The 14,964-nt window shown below is 38.8% G+C and overlaps 1 protein-coding gene and 1 long non-coding RNA gene across 2 annotated transcripts; both read right to left on the reverse strand.

Annotated features, from left to right (window-relative positions):
* Positions 1-4,748: 4,748 nt before the first annotated feature.
* Positions 4,749-5,656, reverse strand: LOC124376506. Its single transcript, XR_006923846.1, has 2 exons — positions 5,488-5,656; positions 4,749-5,048 (listed from the first exon to the last, which is right to left on the reverse strand). It is a non-coding gene; the product is annotated as an uncharacterized LOC124376506 (long non-coding RNA).
* A 2,776-nt stretch (positions 5,657-8,432) lies between these two features.
* On the reverse strand, positions 8,433-14,654 carry ccdc25 (coiled-coil domain containing 25). Its single transcript, XM_046835627.1, has 9 exons — positions 14,493-14,654; positions 12,700-12,747; positions 12,571-12,610; positions 11,912-11,963; positions 11,415-11,490; positions 10,835-10,938; positions 10,284-10,486; positions 10,123-10,168; positions 8,433-9,052 (listed from the first exon to the last, which is right to left on the reverse strand). The coding sequence occupies exons 1-9, from the start codon at positions 14,515-14,517 to the stop codon at positions 9,023-9,025; spliced, it is 624 nt and encodes a 207-aa protein (XP_046691583.1). The 5' UTR covers positions 14,518-14,654; the 3' UTR covers positions 8,433-9,022.
* Between the last annotated feature and the right edge of the window lie 310 nt (positions 14,655-14,964).

The following is a 14,964-nucleotide window of genomic DNA, read 5'->3' on the forward strand; positions in this document are numbered from 1 at the left end:
GACATCTATAAGAAGAATCTAACACTTTAGGTACAAATGCCAGGTTAGGGCGAAAGGAAACTTTCCTGAGCCCAGGGGCAAACTGTAAACAGGATGGACTGACAGACAGGGCTTGCAGCTCGCTCACACGCTTAGCTGTCACCAGAGCTACAAGCATTGCGCAGAGCTCTGAGAGACAAGCAGGGAGAGAAGAGAGAGAAATTTCAGCTTCGTGCCATCCACCAGCTCGAAAGGGTGTTGATAAAGAGCCTCCAAGACCATAGACAGATCCCACTGAGGCACCATCTGCCTAGACACCAGCTTCTTATCTTTCATACAACGACTAATTAAGGGGTGCCGACCTGCAGGTTTGTTACCAATCCCGACATAACACGCAGAAATAGCCGCCAGATATACTTTTAAAGTAGAAAAAGCTTTGACTTTATCCAGCAAATCCTGGAGAAAACACAATATGTCTCCCACAGAACACTGAAAAAAGACAATGTGACAATGGCCACACCACTTCTCAACGACTTGCCATTTATTGTCGTAAAATGTGCGAGTAGATAAGGCTCTGGCACTCTGAATAGTGTGTATAACTGATGGTGGTAAACCTGCCACATTCAAGTTCCACCTCTCACGAGCCTGGCCCAAAGAGCTATCCTGTCTGGGAGGATAAATCTCCCCCCTCGCCTGGGACAGGAGGTCCCCCTGTCGAGGGAGTGGCCAATGCTGATCTGACAGCAGCTGAACTATATTGGAGTCCCAGCGTGAAGCTATGAGAACCAGTAACAAGCCCAGTTCCCTGAACCTGGCTAGGGTGGTGGAAATCAAGCTTAGTGGAGGGAATTCATATAGAAGGACATTTGGCCATGGGTGGGCTAAAGCGTCCACACCCAACAGTGCATCTTTGTCCCTTAGAGTGTCCCATAAAGAGGACACTGAGCGTTTTCTCACTAAGCGAAGAGATCTACGGCAGCTCAGCCCTAACTGCTTCAACACTTGGGTGTGCAGTTTCCATTCCCCGTACAGGGGGTTTTCCTTGGACAACAAATCCGCACCCCTGTTCCATATGCCTGGAACATAAGTCGCTCTGAAAGGCACGCAAAAACCCCAGTGTAAACAACTTTGGTCATGCGTTGATGACGTCACAACCATCACCGCGCTGGGCTCCGCAGTAAGAGCGAGCACGCCCTCCAGCGGTGATACTAGGGGGGTGCTTGGTGATACTGAACAGTTTCCCTTGTTCCTCGAACCCGAGGAGAACTTAGGGAGCAAGCCCTTACGGAACTCAGAACCGCGCTGTGTTCCCTTCTCATTTTCTTTGCAGGTGGAGAAAGGAGGATAGGGGAACATACGCATGGCAGGTTGCACCCTTAGGGTGGGGCGGACGGTTTCTAGCTGCCATGGCCACAAATGAATGCTTCACCCATGGTCCCGAGCCGTCCAATCTTTGAATCGCGAGGCGTCCAATCTTTGAATCGCGCCTCGTGCAGAGCGCAGCATCAGATCATTTACCACACAAATCTTGTCCCAGAGTGCCGGGTTCGGTACTCCCGTGTCGAGCTGTCCCCCCATCTCCTCCAAAACCTATGCCTGGTACGCAAACAGTAAAATCACCGCGTTTAGTGAGCAAACTGACTGTGCCACGTATATGTACATTCTCTGATGGATAAACGCCGTCAGCCTTTCCATTTTGCCTGACAGCAAAATTTAAAAGGAGGTAAAAATAGAGCGCTGATTCGGATGGAGGTGGTAGGCCACCAAAGACTCTACCGCTTGGGGTCTGGTAAACCCCAGCTCTCCCGTCCCTTGAATCTCCAGCTTAGAACACCCTTTCACGGGAAGCTTGAATTGAAGGGGCTAGACCAATAGTGAGACATCTCTTCATGCAAGCCGGCACGGCGGGCAGGAGCTGTCTAGCTGCAGGTTGAGCAAGCGGCAGCCTTTTCCCATCATAAAGGTCTCTTTTAGCTCCCTCCACGTCCTGGCCCACAGTCCAAGCTAGGCCTAGCTTAGCCGCGGTTCGCTTGCATACCTCATGCAGGTTACCGTTCGCCTGCAAGGCTGAGTCCCCTTCGCTCTGGGGTCTTGACCGGCAATTCGGCCTCCATCAAGTCCGCCCATCTCGTGGTAGCTCGTAGCTTTGTGGCAGCACCGGACAGTCATGGGTCTTGTTGGTTAGCCACCAGCACTCTCAGCCGTCTCTCCGAAACTTTCACCGGCATTGACCGCATTGAACGCATGCTTGCGGGTTCGCAAGCTATGTTTAAACATGCTTCAGGCCCATGCACACGATGCACATACGATCCTGTATGACTAGTCTCGCGTTCAGTGGCGGAATCAATGACGGCCCGCACGATGAACAGTTTAGCAAAAACCAGCCAGGAATGATATTATAAGGGGTGGACCTGAGGAATAAAGGTGTGGTGGAGCCTGATCGCCGGTCGACCTGTCTGTCAAGACAGAAGTGGTGTCATAGGAACTTCCGTAGTTGGTCATGCCCTAAGCGATTCCCATAGTAAAACACTGAGCGAAGTTAGAGAAGGAACTTTAAGTTTCTATAAAAAAAAACATATAACAGGTTGCCATATTTAAAAAAATCTAAGTATAACCCTGTCAGGAAGTCATGTATTCTTAACTATTCAGTATGGGTGTATTGTATAGTATTTACATTGAGTCTTATTTATGTTAAACTAACCGAGTCAATGAGAATGCTATCTAAAGCGTGTTACTCTATGTTCATAACCCTTTAACTGTTGTTTTTAATGGCATCCAATGCAATTCCTTGCTGTCTATCTGACTCTCCACCCCCTGGTGCATGAACTGGTCAATCAGCCCCATGTGTGCACCATATTTTTCCTTTTATCACAGCAGCTCATCTCCAAAGTCGTTCTCCTCCGCCTGCATTTTATGGCCTTGTTTGCTTTTGTAGGAGTCAATGCCAGCATGAGGGAGCGTGGTTGAAGGGTACATCCATTTATATTTGTGTGGCACTCCACACCACCCACCAACTATAGTCTTCTTACTAATGTTAAGTTTGTGTGTGTGTGTGTGTGTGTGTGTGTGTGTGTGTGTGTGTGTGTGGTCCTTAGCTGTTGGTGTGTGTAGCCAGATGTCAGGGATTCCCCTGCCACACCCCTCCGTAGCTCTCTTTCAGCTGCTCCCGGTGCTAATTGCCGACACCTGTTCCGCATTACCTGGTACCCCTTTATAAGCCCATGCTCCGACACCACTCGCTGTCGGATCTCTTAGATGGCTATAGTGACTTACCAGATTCCTTATCGCCAGCATTCACCGCTGGTTCATGCTCCTGGCTCCGTGTTTATACTCACGGTCTGGATTATACTCTCTTTACGGATTATCCCCTATACCTGCATTACGGATACTACCTGTATTAGGAACTATACCGGGGTTACGGTTTGTAATTCTTCCAGACTCATGTTAGTTTTCATACTTTAAATTAAGACTATGATTGAGTTGCTTCTGCTTCCTACTCTTGGTCAAAACCCTGACACCAGAACTATGGAGAACTTGTTTATATTTTTTTTAAGCATGAAACTAATGGACCATTGTGGGTTAGTGGAGCCATACATAACCTCAATTTCCCCCCACAAAGCGCACCATATGACTGAGCATGTGGTATATTTTGGGCAAAGTTTTATGCTCATAATGTATTTATTTACTATAAAATCTAAACACTTAAAAAAACCTTTACATGTATATTGCTTATAATAATTTTGTGTGGTGTAACTCAACAATAATTATAATCACCAACTTTCCTGGCAGCTTACTTGTTTAAGCTATAAACTCCTAGTCAGTATTAGGTAATGCCAAGGCCATGTCATATGCTTTGCAATGACTAAATCTTTTCTGTAAAAGTAAACTGGAGCAACCATTCAGCTAAGTCTATGGTCTGTAAAAGTTGCAGTATCCAGGCTGGCCTTGAGCTCTATCAGTGTCAAAATGCCTCCTTTGAAAAAAGACTCCTTTCTTTTGTGACTGCATTAGAAGTCAAGTTGCTTGATGGAAATTTCATAAATGTGAGTCTCAGCACTAAAACATACACTTAGCTTAGACACACTCTCCCATTTTAAGTGCAAATTAAAAACGTATCTTTTTAGCAAAGCCTACATATAACACACATCACATATCATAAACCTGTGCTCCAGAATATCTGATCACATGCACATTATCAACTTGTGCTGTTAATATCATGAACAGCAGCTACGCTAATTCCTCTCCACTGCTTCTCTTTCTCTCCCCATCCTAGCTCCAGTCACGTCCCACCTCATGAAGATTATGGACCTTTAAAGAAATAGATGCGGCCCCCGTAAACTTCCCGTACCACCCAGAGATGTACCAGTCCCCAGCTGGATCCCACGTCATGTGTGGAGTTTTGACATTGGACCTCCTGGAGTGTTTAAAAGCTTTATAATCAAACTCTTGATGTCCCCCAAATGAGGATGGGTTCCTCTTTTGAGTCTGGTTCCTCTCAAGGTTTCTTCCTCATAACATCTAAGGGAGTTTTTCCTTGCCACAGTCGCCATGGCTGCTCATCAGGGATAAACGCACAACATTAACCTTGACTGTTGATTTCTGTAAAGCTGTTTTGAGACAATGTCTGTTGTGAAAAGCGCTATAGAAATAAACTTGACTTGACTTGACTTACCAGGGCATGGGCAATACGAAAGTACATGCTGACACCTAGTGCCTTGAAAAGAAGCCATGTTTTCTACATTATTTCTCAAGAAAAGCAAAGTCACACCCACGTTTTTAGCATTTTATTTACAGTATGTACAGTCAGCAAAGCAGAAATACAGGACACAAATAACAATGATCCAGAGACCATACACCATATATGTGACTGCAACTAATGTAAGGCTTTTGGATACTAATACATTGTTGTTTGAGAGCGCTTATCTAAATCTTATCTAAAACTCATCTGAATCAGTACTTTCCAGTATATGCCATATAGGATCATGTGGAAATGCATCCCAAGGAAAAAAGCGGTAGATGAACATTACACCAGCTGTAACAATTAGACCAGCACATATCCGCTTCCTTACCTGCAACAAATGTTCATTAATTCAATATGCATTCATAAATATTTTATCTTATATTTCATAGGAATGTTTCTCAAATTTGATTAATCAGAAGCTATTGATTGATTTTCTATAGCAGCATATAGCTGATATAACAGTTTCTATACTAATAGCTAATTCGCTGCACCCTGCAGACCTAGAAATAAACAAAAATATTGTTTTGCATTTTGACAATCTAAAACAGATGTTTGTTCATATAATGAGTTTTCCTGTAAAGAGAAATACAATATATTTGACATTTGAGGGAAAAGCTCTAATGTCAGAAATTTGTTGATTTATTAAATTTATTGAGTCTTCAGTAATAAGCTATGTGATAACAGGAGCTAGAAAACATGGATCTATAGATGGATTTAAAAAAAATCTGAATTAATTGTAACAATAATTACAACAAATTGATACTTACAACACGGTGAGGTTTAGAGAATTTCTGTAGGTAGTTTTTGGCACTTTCTATGGCTTTCTTATTCTTCGAAGAATTCAGCAGTCCTGAATTCTCATGAAACAAGACGTCCACCATCATCACATTTTTTATATCCCAGCTGCTGCTGCTTGGTGCAATGTGCTCTGGGTCAAATGTGGTGAAGTACAATCATAATAGTGGGCTTCTCATCTAAAAATAGTAAAATAAAAGAATTTCAAGTGAATAATATACTTTCACCGTCAAATTTTCAAACTAATTGGATTAGAAAAATAAAGAAATATTTAAACAATTGGGCTTGGCTCAATTATATTAGATTTAATTTACCCAAATTGACTTAATTATTTTAACATTTTACAAAAGCACTGAAAAAAATGTTTTTGCTTGAATTCAGGTCAGTTTAATCACTTTTGTAAATAAATGCACTGCTTTAAATTAATTATTAATTAACAGATAATTCTGCCAAAATGTCCTCATTTACTTTTTTCATGGAATAAATAGGTCATTTAACTTATATGGTGAATGTGGCAATTTGATGAATGCGCTGAGGAGCAAGGTGAATTTGATGAAATAGAGAGGAGAATGTTGAATGATAAAAATTGAAATAAAAAAGGCACAAGGAAATAACATATCACATATGACTCGCTTTCTCTTATAAAGCTATTAAAATCCATGCAAAAAATGGTCTTATCACATTGTCTCTAATTTGATTTGCACAGGATTGGTTCATGGTTTTTTTTATTCTTTCTTTTACATGTTTTTGTTGTTTTGTTTTGTTGGGTTTTGTGGGGGTTTGGGGATGGGTAAAGAGTAAACAGGCATCTGGGCATTTGGCTATCTGGGAGTGTCTATAAAAATGACTGACAATTACATAATATATATATATATATATATATATATATATATATATATATATATATATATATATATATATATATATATATATATATGAGATAATCACTGAAACCTTTGCTATAATTCTTTCTGCCTATTTTCCAAATAAATTTGTGCATGAAAGAAACAGATAAACGACTGCACCTGCACACGAATCCATTTTCAGGAATTAGACCAGATGCTATAACTGCATGCTCCATGTCCTTCTGTACCACATTACAATAGTATTATTTGAACTCACGTGTAAGGCGTGACAGAGCTGCTTCAATGTCGGTTCCAGCGCGCGAGACGATCGGACAGAAGACCACTTTGACATCACAATCCTTCTCATTACTTTCTACTACTTTCACTTTGTTATTAATCTTTAGATGTGAAATGATTTCACTACGGAGTTTCTTGACATTTGCATGAGGCTCAAAATAAACTCTGGTCACAAATATGGTCTTGAAGAATGGGTTAGAATCCCAACTTTTAAATCGCTTCCAATACAATGCCATTGTAGTTGTGTTGAAGAATAAAGTTCCCTTATTAAACACGTTATAGAAACGCTAGATGTCCTTATTATATCTCCTGTAACCCTGTCCTGCGCAAAACCAGCGTCTACTTTCGCTTTTCAGTTTCGTTCAGGCTTAAAAGTGAAAGTGAAGATCTGATTGGTTTTAACAACGAATGCGGAAAAATACTCCTCTCTGATTGGCTGGTGTATAATGTATTATTATATATATTGTGTTTACTGTTTTATTATTCTTACAGTCTCCTAAAGAATTGTGTACAATAAAAAAAACTTGGCCTTGTCTATGGGGTGTCCAGTGTACCTCTAGTATGCATCTTTCTGCCTTAGAAATAATTTTATATACAAAAAGTAGCATTTGCATTGGGTTTTAATGCCATTTAAAGCTATTCAATCTCAGGAAATTAGTTATAACCAGTCATTGTCTTTGTGGATTCAGAGCCCATCCCAAGAATACTGGGTGTGAAGCAGGACCCTACAATGATACACAACATGCACCTTCCCATGGAGAGGAAACTCTCTATAACACAATACATGTTTTCTTGGAGTTACTGCCTCAGAAACAAGGAATGGCAGTGTGGCTCCTTTATACCTGAAAGTGTACCTTGAAGTGAGGTTGTACTTTTTCTTAGAAACATGAAATCGAAGCACAATCCCTATTTGGATCATGTAACTAGACAACAATTTATCACAGTGGTTAAGATGTTGGACATCTGCTCATAAGGTGATGAATTAAAATCCCGGGAACCATTACAATGCCACTGCTGCGTTCTTTGAGAACGAACCTGAACCCTCAACTGGTCAGTTGTATAGGGTAAATAATTATAAGTCACTCTGGATGAGGGCGTCTGCCAAATGCTGTATATTCACTGCAGGGGGATCTTTAACCTGTAACATGAACATAATGAACAATATTACCAGAAATAAATCAGAAAACGTTATTCATAAGCTCACATACAAGGAAATGCTAACAATTGTTGTAAAAATACTGACCGTCAACTGGGAATGCAAACCTATTCAAATGAGTGCTCTAAATTTCCTATATCTGGATATGCATCTTATGCAAATATAACACATCACAAGAGAAAATATAGCTCTGATTGACCACTGACTCTTTTCTTTTTAGCCATTAATCACTTTAAATCTTACAGCGTAACAGTAAAATGTGTACCAATGTTTAAAACATTGATTTCTTCCATCCAGGTTGCTGATGTTCTAGATATATTAATATATCAAAGGAATTTGAGCAATGAAACAAACAAAATATGCAAAATGCAGGTATATGATGTCTGACAACAGATTTCAGGAACGTAGACACAGATTTTAGGGTCTTGTAGGTTACAATATAAAGTACATTTTCATAAATTGATGTCATTTGATAGCATTTGACCCACGATAAAATACAGATCATTAAAAAATATATGTAATAATAGCCTGTATTAACTTCCCAGATAAAATTGACCCAATTCTGACGTAATGTAAAAATATTACAGCATCTGTGAAATAAAATCCCTAGAATCAACCATGAGCCTGTAAAAGGTTTATTGGTATTGTTAATGAATTGTTTTGCATCCATTAGACATTAAACAGGAAATGAGCCAGGGCTAGAATACACTGCCATGCATCACACAATCATTATGCTTGCATTAGCATCTGGCTCTCATCACTGAAAAAAGAAAAATAAAGAAAAATTGCGCCGAGATGTACAACAATGAATCTACACAATCAGTGAAAAAAACAGCATCCAAACCCTGATCTGTAAAAATCTGGAAAGAAAACATGTCACTGCTGCATTATCAGGGAATAATTACACCATGCGATTCCAATCCTCCAAAGCACAATATCAAATTTTGTACAGGAGAAAATCAACAGAAATGCTTCATCAACAGCCCTGTCATATCAGTTGTTGCTTTTTCCTTGTCTGTTATATATTTTTTTAAAGAAGCCATTGGTGAATTTGCTCCATGATTTTATTTGGCACATGTTTATGTTTAAGATGCACAACAAGCAAGTTCTTCCATTACAGTGCACACTGTGGCACATTGTTCCTCTGCGCATGCGCATGGTTTACAGATGTCTGGCCTGCTTCGCAGATTGTTTTCCTTTTTCCTCCAGTTACATAAAATCGTCAGAATCGTTACCATCCTAAAAAAAAAATGAATAGTAAAGTTTAAAGATTTTGCACACAAGTGTGTGTGTACATTTGCACATATATGTTTGCACAAATCAGATTTTTGAGTAGTATAGATTAATAAGAAAAAATACTTAAAGGTGTTTACATTTGGGTGCATGCATCAGGAACATGTGGGCAAAAAATTAAGGGGTCTGAATGCTTTCTGAACGCACTGTAGCACATTTCATTAAAGTATGCTTTATTATGACAAGAAATCAATAAACCCTGATTTTCTGATCTCCAACAGAAAAAATGCACAATACTTCACAGATATGTAAGTATTATATCACCAAACTAAAAGAAATGTAAAACATACCACAAACACACACACACACACACACACACACACACACACACACACACACACAGGCAGGTTACAGACGACATCTGCATGTTTTGCAAACACACGTATACGCCTTTAATCTGGGACCAACAACATGGTCCCAATCTACCTCTGCATGTCCTTCCATGATTACAGATCATATTGTACATTTATAATACACTATATATACAATATATTTAAACTTATTTATATTATATATGCACACACTTTTTTTTGTCCTTTATGTCTACAATTTCATTGTATGGTGCAGTGGTTCTCAAAATGTTGGTTGTGCGCCTCTAGTGGAGAATAAAGACATGACAGGTGGGGAAGGATGAACTGCAGGATTTCAATATTTTTGTGTGTTCTTTATTAATCTCCATTTATTATTTTCTGTTATAAATAAGAATTCAAATATGCACATTGGGGCAAGTAAATTAAATTTAGTGTCCCTGACAACTACACTATAATTTGTTGTTTTGTTTTAACTTGATGCCATTTGATGTTATTGATTTAGAACTTGATATTTCAATAAATTAGACATTGAACAGAAGTATTTCATTACTATTTGTGTCATTTTGGTCTAGGACTTATTTAGAGTATGTTTTTCTACATCACGACTAATAGCAATGAAGCTAATTTTTATAAAAATATATAACAATACAGATAGATTAGAACAAAAAGGGGTGCAAACAGGAAAAAAAAAAATGAAGGTTCTACCTCGTTTGTGGTCATTTTCTCGCTCTTCATAAGTGATGAATAATTCCTGTAAAAGACACGCATTTAATCTGCACGCTTAATTATGCAGAAATAAAATGAAACAATGTCATTTCTATAAGCTTTTAGTTTTACGATTTACTGAATGTTGATCCGTGTGTTACCTCAACTCCTCCTGCTCCTTTTTTCTCTTCACTTCTTCCTTTTCTTTTTTCTTAATCTCCTGAATCTGAGCCTTCTTCTCGTTCCGGTCCTCTCTTTCTCGGGACTCTTTCTCAGCTGCCAGATCGGGGTATTTCTCCTCCTTCGTCTTCTCCAACCGATTGACGATTTCGTTGATTTTCTTTTCTACAGACACGGTTCTTACCTGTCGATGGCACAACAGTCATAAATAAATAATGATGCTCATACATCATTAAATGTTTTGATCAGATCTATAGTACACTGGAAGTATTCTGGGTTAAACGTGAGTTTTAGAACAATGATAACACGCAGTCTGAAAAACCCTACTGTCTCTTACACGAAACTTCAACACAAAGACATCACTGAAGAACTATATATAAAGGCATTTTCCAAAAAAAAACTAAAGAATAAATTCCCTTCTTTGTTTTGACTGATGCAACTATACAGTTCAGTGTATGAAAAATAATTTATTACAGAATGGCATCTCTTGGCTGATCAGCTAAACTTGTTCATCGTGTTCTACAACGTGTACCTCTTTCTGGCGATGGAAGCCAATCTGGCCCACGTCCATGTCTCCGGTTTTCTTCAGGTTGCCCCACGGCGTGTAAACGATGTTGACGTTGTTCATTTTACAGCCTGTCAGTGGCAAATCAGTTATGTGTTAGTCCCAGACAAAATACTTACAAAAACAATGGAATCAATTTATTCCCAATTTATAAGCCACATGAAATGTGGTATGAAAATCCAGTTCGTTAAATTCTGTCTTACGAGAAAATTTTCATACTCAGAAAAGTGAACCTTGACCTGTATAAGAGATGATTTATCGGGGAAATCTGGCGAGAAATTGTAAATCACTCTGGGCTACGTAATCATTTGTTTCAAAACAAAACAGTAACATACTTCAAAATATATGAATAATGAATTGGTAGGTTTGTTGGTGCTTTTTATTTATTTTAACACATTTAATGATAATAATGTAACAGTGATATTTGAACTAATTAGTTGAACTGGAATACGTTATTTCGATGCAAATTAATGGCGTTCTAGTGGATATGCGATATACGGCAACAATTAATCTGTACAAAAAAAAAAACATTCCAATACGATTTTACCTTGAATGCTGTTGTTCTTTACGAGTTGCGCACAGTCGATCAGGACCTCTTTGGGTATGTCGTCTATCGTCTTTCCCTTTACACACACACACAAAATAAAAATTACATTATAATTTATCTTCTTTCCGCTGCTTAGGAGTCGCCACAGTGGATCATCCGTCTCCATACCTCCCTGTCCTCTACATCTGCCTCTTTCACACCAACTACCTGCATGTCTCCCTCACCACATCCATAAACCTCCTCCTTGGCCTTCTCTTTTCCTCCTTCCTGGTGGCTCCATCCTCAGCATTCTCCTACTGATATACCCCATGTCCCTTCTCTGCACATGTCTCCCTCACCTTGTCTCCAAAACATGCACTGTCCCTCTAATAAACTTGTTTCTAATCTGTCCATCCTCATCACTACTAATGAACATCTCAGTATCTTCAGCTCTGCTACCTCCAGCTCACTATAATTATAATCAATAGAAGAACTATTAAATAATCAGGGCAATGTACCTTGGGCAATCTCAGGTATACGTGTGCAGAGGACAGTTTATCCACGTGAAACCTGAAACACAAAGGTTTGTAACACACAGATTATAGTATTTTACACTTATCACCATCGAATGTGACAAACTTATGCGCAAGCTTGATCTTAGTTAGTGCCAAATCCAAGATTATGCATGCAATGAGTTAGGATTAGGTTTAAACAAATAGGAACACACAATAGTAACACTTTTTTATTGTTAAAGGGCGGTTTCAAATAGGCACAAACAATTTTCTCCATATACCTCTAACAAACTTGGAGACACGAATAGAAAATTTAAGATTTACGTTCATAGCATTTGGCCGATGCCCTTATCCAGAGAGACTTAAAATGATCTCCTCTATACAACTAAGCAATTCTGGGTTAAGGGCCATGCTCAAGGGCCTACTAGATTGGTGGGGCTGGGATTAAAACTCATGATCTTCCAATCTGAAGTCTTAACAACTAGACTACCACTTCCCCCACCATTAAAAATACACTGGTGAAGTCAACTTTCTATTTCATTCAGATCATAGGTTTTCTTCCAGATGGTCATAAATAAGAAAGTCTTTGCATGAAACATTAATTCTGTGTATGAGCTCATCTTCGTGTTGCAGGTTTTAGTCTCTCTGCACCACGGCTCGCTTACCAAATGTCCTCAGGCCATCCGTATTTTATGAGGTCCTCGTCTGTTAAGGAAAGGAAATCGGTGTCATTAACGTGCAACCATCCGAAAAGAATAGCGCAAAAGTCGTTGTGTGTGAGAACAAGCACTTACTTTCATATTTGTCTTTCCCCATGTAGATGGTGTAGGGCGGCGTGACTGCTGTAATCGAGATTAAAAAAAAAAAAAAGTTCAGAATCTGCCATAAAGTCAGTTTTCATTCAACAGTCTAATGTTCACTATACCAAACTCACACCACCACAGCTCCAGTGAAACCTTAATGTTTTGGTAATGGTAGATTAGGTCTATCTATCTCTCTATCTTTGAAGGAAAATGTTTTGTACTGATTGACAATTCAAGCATCCTAAATGGACACACACACACACACACACACACACACACACACACACACACAAGGTTTAGATGACATGCCTTCTGACTGGGTTATGAGTTTGTTTATGTGTCTTCAACTGCCCATGCACACAGTATTTTAGAAGTCAAGTCAAAAGGCATGTGAGGGAATCTAGAGAGAGTCTAAGCACATAATTCAACTAGAATCAAAGGAGAAACACTGATATTTCCCCAATAGGTGCCGGTCCCAAGCTCGGATAAATGGGGAGGGTTGCGTTAGGAAGGGCATCCAGCGTAAAAACATGTGCCTAATCAAACATGCGGAGGATCCGCTGTGGCGACCCCTAACGGGAGAAGCCGAAAGAAAGTTTTTTAGATGATAAATTGTTATAGAAATATTTATAATCGTCAAATAGGAACAGTAACAGATCTTCCTCAAACACCATGTGTTGATTATTCCTCTATACCTACACACGTGTGTGTATTTCATGTGTGTTCCATGTTGTGTGTTCTATGTTGTGTGTGTTCCATGTTGTGTGTATTTCATGTTGTGTGTATTTCATGTTGTGTGTATTTCATGTTGTGTGTTCTATGTTGTGTGTTCTATGTTGTGTGTATTTCATGTTGTGTGTATTTCATGTTGTGTGTATTTCATGTTGTGTGTATTTCATGTTGTGTGTTCTATGTTGTGTGTATTTCATGTTGTGTGTTCTATGTTGTGTATTTCATGTTGTGTGTATTTCATGTTGTGTGTTTCATGTTGTGTGTGTTCTATGTTGTGTATTTCATGTTGTGTGTATTTCATGTTGTGTGTTCTATGTTGTGTGTATTTCATGTTGTGTGTATTTCATGTTGTGTGTTCTATGCTGTGTGTGTTTCATGCGTATACCATGTTGTGTGTATTTCATGTGTGTGTACTATGTTGTGTGTATTCCGTGTGTGTGTTCTATGTTGTGTGTGTTCTATGTTGTCTGTGTGTGTGTGTGTGTGTGTGTGTGTTCCATGTGTGTGTGTGTGTGTACTTTTTTCTATGCTGTGAGTGTATTTTCATTTTTACTTGTTTATATACATGTATGTATAAACAAGCAAAAAAGATATATATTCTCTACATTAGCTTTAGTTTTCATTTAAAGAAATAAAGACAGTTAGACAGTTAGACAGATAGACAGATAGATAGATAGATAGATAGATAAAGTCGGATATATTTATCCAGACTAAAAACTTTCTAAAGCAACATTTTGTTCCTCTTGTCATTAAACATACACTTTATAATCGTAATTCTTCCTGCAGTTCACTTTACTCCATGTTTTACTCTACGTTATAACGTTATTTCTCCCTATCCATATTCCGACAAAAATCCCGCCTCCTAAACTCTGATTGGCTACCAGTTCACACCTTCGCCGATAAACATCCAATCGCAGCATAGCACCGGCTAGCACCAGCCAATCGTAGCCTGAGAGGCGGGACTTACCCGAATACGAGCGGATAAATAGCATTTTTACGGCTTTATCAGATCGCGCTAAGTTTTTTCGGTTTAGATATAAAACAGTTCTCACCGGCGCTGGTGAAGTAGAACACCATGTTTCCACACTGTTCGGATTAAAGAAAAGCCAGAGGTGAAAACAAACAGTAAATACACGCGTCCAACATTCCCCTGACAACTAGCGCGCTTCCAGGACTGACAAAACTCACACCAGAAGTGAATTAAACGTGTGACGTCATTTCCGCCACAGCACGGGTCACGTTTTATTCTTTATTTTTTTATATTACATTTTAATTTTCCCAGAATTTGAAAAATCCTCCCAAATAAATGTTGATTTTGAGCATTTGTTATTGTTTACTTTCATTGTGTAATGTTTCGTGTCAATATAATTTTATAATCATTTTTTTATTTATAATGGATTTGATTATTTTATTATAAGTAATTAATGATTAAAGTCAACTTGACTGATTTTTTTATTTATTATTTATTTTTATTTAATTTTTGAATAAAAAACAGACAAAATGTGTCAAATAATCTTAATAATA

The sequence above is a fragment of the Silurus meridionalis genome, chromosome 23 (assembly GCF_014805685.1).
Source record: "Silurus meridionalis isolate SWU-2019-XX chromosome 23, ASM1480568v1, whole genome shotgun sequence".
In the NCBI taxonomy this organism is placed as follows: Eukaryota; Metazoa; Chordata; class Actinopteri; order Siluriformes; family Siluridae; genus Silurus; species Silurus meridionalis.